The sequence below is a fragment of the Leptodactylus fuscus genome, chromosome 9, assembly GCF_031893055.1.
Source record: "Leptodactylus fuscus isolate aLepFus1 chromosome 9, aLepFus1.hap2, whole genome shotgun sequence".
Taxonomy (NCBI): Eukaryota; Metazoa; Chordata; class Amphibia; order Anura; family Leptodactylidae; genus Leptodactylus; species Leptodactylus fuscus.
The window spans coordinates 35,164,542-35,174,471 of NC_134273.1; the positions used below are offsets into that span (position 1 = coordinate 35,164,542).

Here is a 9,930-nt window from a genome sequence, read left to right on the forward strand (position 1 = left end):
GTTTTGGGCTCAAAAAATAGCCGTGCAAAATACTGCCAAAATATGCAATTGTGAAAGTCAGTTTGCAGTCATTTGGCTGATAAAGTGTTAACGTGAATAAGCAAAAAAAAAAAAATTTTCTCTTTCTTCAAACTTATTGGACATGGGATGTTTTGGGCGGGGACGTTGGTGTGCGTGTTTGTGTGTGTGTGTTTCAGAATTGATATACCTCCCACTAACTGAAAATGCAACTTGAGAATAACTTGTAAAGAAGTGAAAATATTTCCAGCGGACCGGCCATGGTAACTACAATCCTGTGCGGAGTTGTCTGCTGAGGTAGGAGCAGATTATGGGAAATATCTACAGGGATTATAATATTACATCTGCTTTCTAGACCATACCTAAATTTGAAGAAATTGCCTAGTGTGCCGCCATATAATGCCGCCCTATGGCGGAATATTCTTTCTTTCTTAGAAGCAATGTTTCTAGGAAAAATACACGTACTATATGTGATAGAAACACACTGCTATTTCTTTTTTTTAGTAATTCTGTATGAATCCATGAGAATGATCTCTGTACGGATGTATGGTATGAAACCATAGATTTCTTGACTTGACCAGAAATCTATCCCAATCCTAACAGGCGTAGATCTCCATTCTGGCATACAGGCGTGCTAAAGCCTCTTCATAAATCAGCTGTCTTGCCCCTGTCTTGCCCCACACAGGGCCTATAGGCCAGGTTCAGACAGGGTTTTTTGGGCTAGATTTTAACGCGGAATCCGCGTCAGAATCCAGCTCAAAAAAACGCCTCCCATTGAAATCAAGCCACATGCCTTTTTTTCAGGCAGATTCCTGAATCGTCCACCTCGCAACACTCCCTCCCGACTAGGCCCATTTATTTGGGCCTAATCCAGAGCGGAATGCTGCGACTGTATGCCGGTGCACTGTATGCTGGTGCACTGTATGCACTGCACCAGCATCCAGTCGCGACTAGCTGTTTTTTGGACCGGATTTTGAGGCAGCCTCCACCTCAAAATCCGGTCCAAAAACCTCCATGTGAACCCGGCCTTATTAAGACTGGTGTACAATATGCCAGTCTTAATAAATCTACCCCACTGTGTATTTTATATATTATAAGTATGGATTTATAGTGCTGCATACTTAGTACAGTGTAAGTAACATGTAATTTTAGGTTATAGAATCTGCAGCCTCCCCTCTGTATACACCTCTATGCTGTATGTATGAGACATTCTGATGCTATTCTATGGAGGATCCAGGCAAAATAATACAATTGCTCAACATTGTTTAATATCTAATGTGTGATGGTAGAAAATGTTATTAAAATTAGTGCTGGTCTTTGTATCATATGTATGACAGAGTAATTCTTATGTTGTTCCAACATAGATGAATGATGCTTTTTTTAAAATCTGAAGCCGCACATTGTGGGAAAATCTCCTCTTAATCTTATGGGGTTTTTTGAGACAAAACCAAGAGTGGCTTCAAAATAAGCAGGAGGTATATAGGAATCTCTTATACAGTACATTTCCCTTCTGCTAAATCCAATCCTGGCTTTCGCTCAACAAAACACAGCAATATCTGTAACATTAAAAACGCAGCTTTTCTCAGCCCAAGGCTCCATTTATATTTATATTCAGGACACTACACAACAACATGACCCTGAGGGACCTATGGCCGTTGTATGCCATTGCACAGTGAATCCAGTAGAGGTTCATGGCTTCCGTTATAACCTACGGAAATTGGCAGGTTAGGTCATGATTTGTCTAAAGCTAGGGTCACACCAGTGCCTGGATTCCACTCAGGGTTTCTGCCCCCAAATCTGTGGCAAGCAGGACTTGTCTCTCCGCATTTTTCGGGCGGCCTATGGGGTCCGGGGGTTTCCACAAGTAACCACTTTTGAAGTGAATTAGGTTTCCTCTTGGGGACCCGCAGAATGGAAACCCAGGCACAGGTGTGAACCTAGCATAAGACATTATTCACACATCTGCATATCTAGTATGTGCGGCGTTCACATTTTTCATCCCCATTCATGTCAGTGTGTTTAATCAGACACAATTTTTTTTTATTTCCAAGTATTTTAAACCAATGAAAGTCTAAGGGTCTGTGAAATAGAAACAGATGACATCTGTGCGTCATCCATTTTTCATGGTTCCAAATACAAAATATAAAAAATGAAACAATGAAAGTCTATGGGTCCGTGAAAAAAAAAAAAAACGCATGACATCTGTACGTCATCCTTTTTTTCACAGACCCAGACACAATAAATGGAAGATTAAACAAAAAAAAAAGTTTATCTGCTTCTCATAGATGTGACTAAGCATATCAACCACGGACAACTCACCATCCGCAAATGAGCAGGGTGGGGTGCTGTCTGTAAATAACATCCGCGGACATGTGAATGAATCCTTATATGTATGGCCAGCATATGAGATATCATTGTGTAGTAGATAGTGTCATGTATAGCAAGTTACTTATATATTGCAAGACATTAAAAAAGTAATAGTTTGTACATGACTTCAGTGTGTTTGTACGTCGAGAAATCACAAGTTAGTGAATGCAGGTTCCACAATGTCGTATTATTTTTTTAGACAAATATTCATGAGACATAATTGTATGTGACACCATTACTTCAGGTTGTGTTACAGCTCTGCAGTAATGTCTTACAGACTCCTTATCTGTCCTGAACACTACTCTGCAGGTTTTCAGTAGTCCTGACCACGGTCTCTTATCTCTTCCTGACAACAGGGCACGTCATGTCATCTGGGTCACACACATCATGAATGTCGAGCTGTCTCTTTCCACTAATGCTGGTTCTCTTCCACATCCCCTGCCATATTATCTGCTCAGTCATCATGGTCAGGGCTGACATTGGAAGGAGAACTAGATAACTACTGACCTCCGTGGTCAGGAAACATGAAGATGTACAGTTGGATCTATGGACCTAATAACTAAAGGTATGTCATTTTTCAGCTGGTGTGTCATTAAAAATGAAGATCTGTTTGGCATGTGCAGAAAAAAATAGATTGCAGCTTTTCAGTTTTCGAGACAATGTCAGCATGTCATCCAGCCTCAGATGGGAACTCTGCTGTATATTAAATTTTTTTTCTAGATTTTGGTGAGTTTTACAAATGAATGACTTACACTTAGGGTAGGATCAGATGAGTAGCGGACCCACACACCGCACCCCACCAATCAGCTGTTCTTAGCAGCGTTTGGAGACTGAACTATATAGTATACAGAGTTGTAAGCAGAAGGCTCTGCACACTACGTATTGGGTGTACTGGGGTACTTAAGCACTGCTACCATTGGGACCCCTCTAGCATCACGTTATCTCTCTGAAAACAATAGGCATGTTGATATCCAGTAACCTAATTCTATGAAGCCTCCATACACAACTGATTTGTATGGCTAGACTTAATATCTTACCAATGTTCACTATCTACAATATACCTAATTATGATTACATGATTACAGATGAGCAAGTTGTTTTGGAATGAACTAGATTCTTCCCGAATTTTTCAAAAGTTTCAGGCGAGTGGTGTAACAAGTGTTTTGTGGGCCCACATAGTATTACAAGCCCAGCAGTGTCACTACCCCCCCCCCATCCACAGTATTCCATGCCTAGCAGTGTCCCCCTTCCCTCACAGTATTATATGCTCCCAACAGCCCCCCTCCGCTACATGCCGGGGCCCCTTTTAATTTACAATATGTACAGTGGTCGGGGAACCAGGCTTTTCCCTGACTGCTGTCATAGTGGTACCAGGCCCCCGCTATCTCCAGCTGGCTGCGGACCCTGTACCTCACCGGGCTCGGTTGCAGCCACATCCCCTACTACCACGATCGTTACTCCCCTGTTTCAGGTTCAACGCAAACCCTAAAATTTTGGGATTTCCCACCCATGACTATTATAACTATTATAGTCTGGTGTCTTTTCAGACTGCAGAGTATAAGAAATGGAGGCCCAAGTAAGGTGTGGAAACATAATAAACACTCAGAATCTCCTTTCCTCACTTCTCTTGACCTTCCTTGTGATGTCCAGTTCTGGACATGGTGAGTGAGCTCAGGAGAGATGAGGGAAGGTGAGTATAAGGGTAAGTCCACACTGAGATTTTTGCAGGCAGCCTCAAAAAGAAGCATTGTGATCTATTTTCAGATGGATTTTGCTTTGCAAACCCCATAGAAATGAATAGGAGATGGAGAAAAAACGAGATGCAGTTTTCGAACACGTTTTATATTGTTTTAATATTAAGAAATAGAGAGTTATTAGAAGAAAGGGGGATGGGGGTCTCATTCAGAGCAGAGAACAGATATGAAGGACCCATCACAACCATGGACAGCCTATTGATTTCAATGGGCACAGTTTAATGTTACTTTCCTCCTGTGGAGATATTGTAGGGAGTTTAGTTCAGGTTGTCAGCTTTTTGTCAGAGGATCCTTTAAACCAAAAAAAGGATCGCAGATAGCAAGAAGAATGTATAAGGCCGGGAACCCACTGTGGCCAGAACTGCTGCGTTTAAAGTTCCTGCAAAGTGGTTAAGATTCTAGTGAACCCCATCCACACATTGCAGAAAAATATGCGCAGTGGAAATGTTGCAATTTCCAAAAAAGTTGCGTCTTTGAAAATCGCAACATGTCAGTTATACCTACGGAAACGCCATCAGTTCCCCTACAAGTATAAGTGAAGCAGAATGTAGCCTTACTTATTAAATACTGAATCTTGATATATCGTATACTGTAACTATATTTATCTCAATCAGAAATCCGAAAAAATGCAATAAAAGAAACGACCTCTAATCTAAATATATTATGTTATATTTGCCTTATCAAATTTTCAGCCTTCAATTTCACGCCCCATAAATTTAACGCCTATCTTTACCTTTTACCATTTAACAGGCTTTGGAAAATAGCCATATACAAGCAAAAAAAAATGTGACAATTAAAATGCACTGTCACTGGATTTCCAGATAGATTCAGTAGGAGAACCACAATGAGAAAAAGAGGCAATTAATATACAGCTAAACACGTGTAAGTCAGAGAAGGTTAACTGCCGCCGAGTTTTAGAGGAGGAAGAATTCTTCAACTTTATGTGACTGTTTCATTATAGGATCACTCACATCCCACACTCCTAGCGACTGATAATGATGTTCTTATCAATTTATTCAGCATTGGGAAGGATATTTCCATGGAATACAGCAAAGTAACCTGTTCAAGGCAACCAAAATATAGTTCATATGAAGTATTTAAAGGGGTAGTAAAATTACTTTTAAGGCAACAATACAGTATCAAAAAATTGTATAAGTATTCCTCCAATATACACAATATGTGATGTTTTATTTTTATTTGTTCAGTTATTGTTTTATATCTGAAAATGAGTAGAATTCTGGTATTCAGTGATCTCATTGTGTCCCTCTTAGAATTACATATCTTTCTATTCTCTCCAGCGGTCACTAGCTCAGATACCAACTACATGGACTGTTCCACACTTAGTTCTCCAAAGGAGGGACATGAACTCCTATCACAGACACTGCTAAAGATTAGACAACTCTGGTCACATAGATATTTTCAGTACCACCCTGTATAGTAATGGTAGCATAGCTTCTGTAGTAGAATATAGACTAAAGGATAATTACACTGGCTTCCTAGAAGGTACAGACAGTACTGGCTCTAGCTGGCCATAGAAAACTGTTCTGAGACATCATAGGATTGATAGCAGAGTAGAAAGAAAAAGAAATCTAAGCATGAAGAATGATCACAAACAGACAGGATACTGAACTGTAGGTATACGAGTGCCGGAAACACAACTTTCCATGTCAAAACCCTCCCTCGACTGTATGTCACACTGTTTACTTGTTTTATGCATAGTGTAATTTCTTTTTTGCAGTACAACCTCCTTTTTGCTTGTATTCACCACCCTCCCCCCCCCCCCCCAAACACACTTAAGCACTGTGTCACAGAATATTGAATTTTCAATCATTTATTCAAACTGGACATAAATGGTAAATCCATTGACTCCTAGATAAATAGATAGATAGATAGATAGATAGATAGATAGATAGATAGATAGATAGATAGCAGAAGTTAAAGATGAGGTTATCAGGTGACCAATGGTATTTCGCTAGTTTTTTCACCCGATTTTGACCATGTTTTTTAGGATGCTGATTGGCCCAAACCTCATACTTCTTGGGATCTGGCTCCTGACTGTTGCTGATGGAAGCGAATGCCCTGTACAATGTAAATGTATAAACCTGACTCAAAATACATTACGGGTGGACTGCAGCTCCCAGAACCTGAAAGACATCCCATCCCTTCCCAGGGAAACAGAGGAGTTATACCTACAGGACAACCTATTAACAGTAATCACTGCTGGAGCCTTTGATAAGTTGATAAACTTAAAAAAGTTGAATTTATCTTCCAACCCATTGCATTGTGACTGCAAGATCTGGTACTTAATTATGTGGCTTTCTGATGGAAACATGGACGGAGTCAGCGGGATAAAATGTGTCTATCCTTCTCCGCTGTACGGGAAAGCAGTCAGCCAGTTAACAGGAAACGAAATCACTTCTTGCTCGAGGCGCACAAGACTCTGTTCAGACTTTCTATTTAATGATGCTTTTCTTTACGCTTTACTTTTTCTCTTGTTCTTTCTAATGATCTTATGCTTGAAAACTTTCAGAATGATAAAGTTTGAAATCAACGTAAGTGATAATGACATTGAGTTAAGGACGTATCGGGCTCCTAAAGTTAGATTTCTTAAGAGAAGATCTGTTTCCTATTTAAAAGCCAGTTAATTCTTTACCTTCCTGTGATTTACATAATATGCTCTTATGTACTAATATTTTAATTACAGATAAAGTGCAAAAATACAAAAAATCATTTTTATAGAAACATCCCGGAGTAAATAAAAGAACATGCAAGCCTAACAAAAATAGCTCTAGAATACATAGAGAGTCTGTCAGATCCAAACCAATAATAGTGCTAAGCAGGGGACTAAAATAGGAGCAGAAACATACCTGTGTGGCTACAAACCAGTAAGGCAGTGCAAAGATAATATTTTTTTCTTTTTATGGATATGCAAATCAGCATTTAAGTGCACTAGGGGTGGGGCCTGATTTCCAGACCTGCTTCAAGGTCGTCAAAAATGTTCTAATTGTCCTCCAAAATTGTTACTCGACATCAATGAATAACATTTTTATCCTCTGCCCTTGTCACAGCTATCTGTAGGGAAATTTGGCAAATCAAGTCCTGCCCCCAATGCACTTAAAGCCGATTTTAATATCTATAAAAAGATGATTATATCTGCATTGCTTCCTCGGTTTGTAGTCACATAGATATGTTTCTGTATCTAATAAAGAAACTATTATTGTTTTAGACCTCTTATATATATTTATTTTCAATGAGAATTGTTTCATATCCATGCCCCAATTTATGTTATATGATGGGGATTACAAGTATTTACTAAATGAGACATGTCAGATCCCTTCTTCGGCATGAGCCCAAATAGCGTTGCCCTCTTTGCATTATTATTACATGTATGAATATAGAGATGAAATTGCTGAAATATCAATAAGAAGTTTCTTACTACAAATAAAAACATTAGATTGAATATCACCATGTAACCCATTGAAGAATCAGAGATTCTATCCATTGAGATATGCAGAAATACAGTGTACGTTAATAAGTGTGCGGAAGCCTATGTCTGTCCGGGCTGTCCTATAATTGCATTGCTATTCCAATACAGATCAAACCATTGTTACATCCATTGTTGACAGGTGTCATCTTCACATTACATCTTGGTAGCATTCTCATTAAAGAACCCCTCATCCTTTGGTAGATTAGTAATGGATGTGGAGATCATTTGTAAACCATGTAAACACCTTAATAAAGTATATAACTCAATAGCACAGCATGTAATATTGCAAAATATATGCTTTCTTTCTTTCAGTCTATAAGAAGGGAATAGTATAGTTAGTTTGTTTTCTATAGAGAAGACTTGCATGCTCAGCCAAGCATTCATGTATATGGAAATATCCGTACAGTTGACTACTAGCCAAATGAGAATCTTATATGTATTGCCAGTATTATTTAAGGAAAAGTCAAGTGCAAAACCATACTATACTGATCCTTCTGTAATGGGGAGCCTCATGTGTTACATGTTTATTTTGCTGTAGATTCGATTCGATTTCTCTCTTTGCATTGCAGACATTTGGAGTATTTTCTACGTGCCATAAAATACGACCATCATTTTTTCATTATGTAAATTTGGTTGATGAATCATTTTTTGTACGTTACCAAGTGTGCATGTGTGTATATGGAGGGAGTATGAATAACTAGCTGCTGGCCGAACGAGTCTTCAGCCGATCGCTATTGATAGTGTATGACCGTCTTAAGATTGCATCACTTGTTTGTTTTTTTTATTTTATCCTCCTACTGTTTAGACGTGCTGCCTCTACAGTTCATTGCAGTGGTTTCCCCTTGACGTACATTAAAGTATAACTATTCCATATTCTCTGTGTTATTCCGAATTCAGTAAAACTTCCCTGCTGGATCAAGGCTAATTTATTGTAGCTGGCTTCCATCTGCCTAGCAAATATTTTGCCATTTCTCTGCACTGTTGCTGTCCAAGTAGTGTTTACCATCTGCTAGACATAGCACTTCCTGGCATCTCAGATATAGATCCGTCTTCCTCTCTGTCAATTTCTCCAAAATCCAAATAAACATTTGCTGGCAGTTTTACAGTGTTTGTATTTCGCTATTTCAATTATTAGCATTTTTATGAGGGGAAGGTAAACTAATGCCTGAACTAGTGCAGCCTCCAGGAAAATTGAATGGTGGAGCAGAAATTAAAGGACTGCCCCTTCTGCCCGGCATCCATCTGTCCTTGAGGTTGTCCAAAGAAATCACACTCCAAATGCTTGTTTACTTCAGTTTTTTCTTTCCTGCTATCCCACTGCTTCAACTAAGTCCGACACCACAGCCCAAAATAAAACCTTGCCCAGTTGCTTCAGTATCTCATTGAATTGTCAGGTTTAGAAGAGCAAAACACTATAGGATGTGAAAGTCACACCTACAATTTATCTCCTATTAAAAAATACACATTGGGATTACTTTATTAAGGATAGGGCATAGTATTAATATTGAAAGCACTGGCGGCAGAAGCGCCAAACTTGTTAAGGGGCTTCAGCGCAAATGCCCATGTGCCAAAAACATGCCAGAAAACTGGTTTGGTAACTTTAATAAATTCTTGCCATAAATTTTAGAGAAGTTAATAAAACATTGCACCTTCTATTCTGAAATGTAGACCTCATCCATCCTTCTCAACTCATTTACTTTGCATATGATGCTGTTCAACACCATTAACCTGATGATGGGCCGTAAGCATTATCTTGAGGTTGATAGGTGGATTGAAAAGAACCTGTCAATATAAAATGTTATGTGCAGCTAATAAGAACAGTTCTGGAAAATAAATTATTGATCATAATATATGAAGTGCATTGAGTATAATGTCAAGTATAATAAATTTCTAGCCAAAGACTTATAGCCAATTCACAACCTTTTTTGTTCCAGTGTATAAAAAATAAAAAATTTAGCAAGCCTACAAATAGTTTTGAGAAACTATATATATATATATATATATATATATATATATATATATATATATATATCTGTAAATATATCCTATTATCTGTATGATAAGAGACTACAGTGTAGGTGTAGTCTGAATCTCCAGTCATATTCCCATTCATAAGTTGATTTTCTTTCTAATATACTTTTGGTGTGTGTGTGGGAGATAGCTCAATAGAAGTAGTGGTGCGGACCCAACCAGTCAGAGACAGGGACACAAAATATGCAGCAAAAAACGGTTTATTTAAAACATTTTTAAAATAATTAAATCTTTATGTTAGGCACAGGATAAGCAAAATAAAATACAGCCTTA

General features: G+C 38.5%; 1 protein-coding gene across 1 annotated transcript; it reads left to right on the forward strand.

Annotated features, from left to right (window-relative positions):
* Positions 1 to 241: 241 nt before the first annotated feature.
* LOC142217822 (platelet glycoprotein IX-like) lies at positions 242 to 8,226 on the forward strand. Its single transcript, XM_075286140.1, has 3 exons — positions 242 to 315; positions 2,742 to 2,950; positions 6,148 to 8,226. Exon 3 carries the CDS (start codon positions 6,149 to 6,151, stop codon positions 6,782 to 6,784), a length of 636 nt encoding a protein of 211 aa, XP_075142241.1. The 5' UTR covers positions 242 to 315; positions 2,742 to 2,950; position 6,148; the 3' UTR covers positions 6,785 to 8,226.
* The last annotated feature ends 1,704 nt before the right edge of the window (positions 8,227 to 9,930 follow it).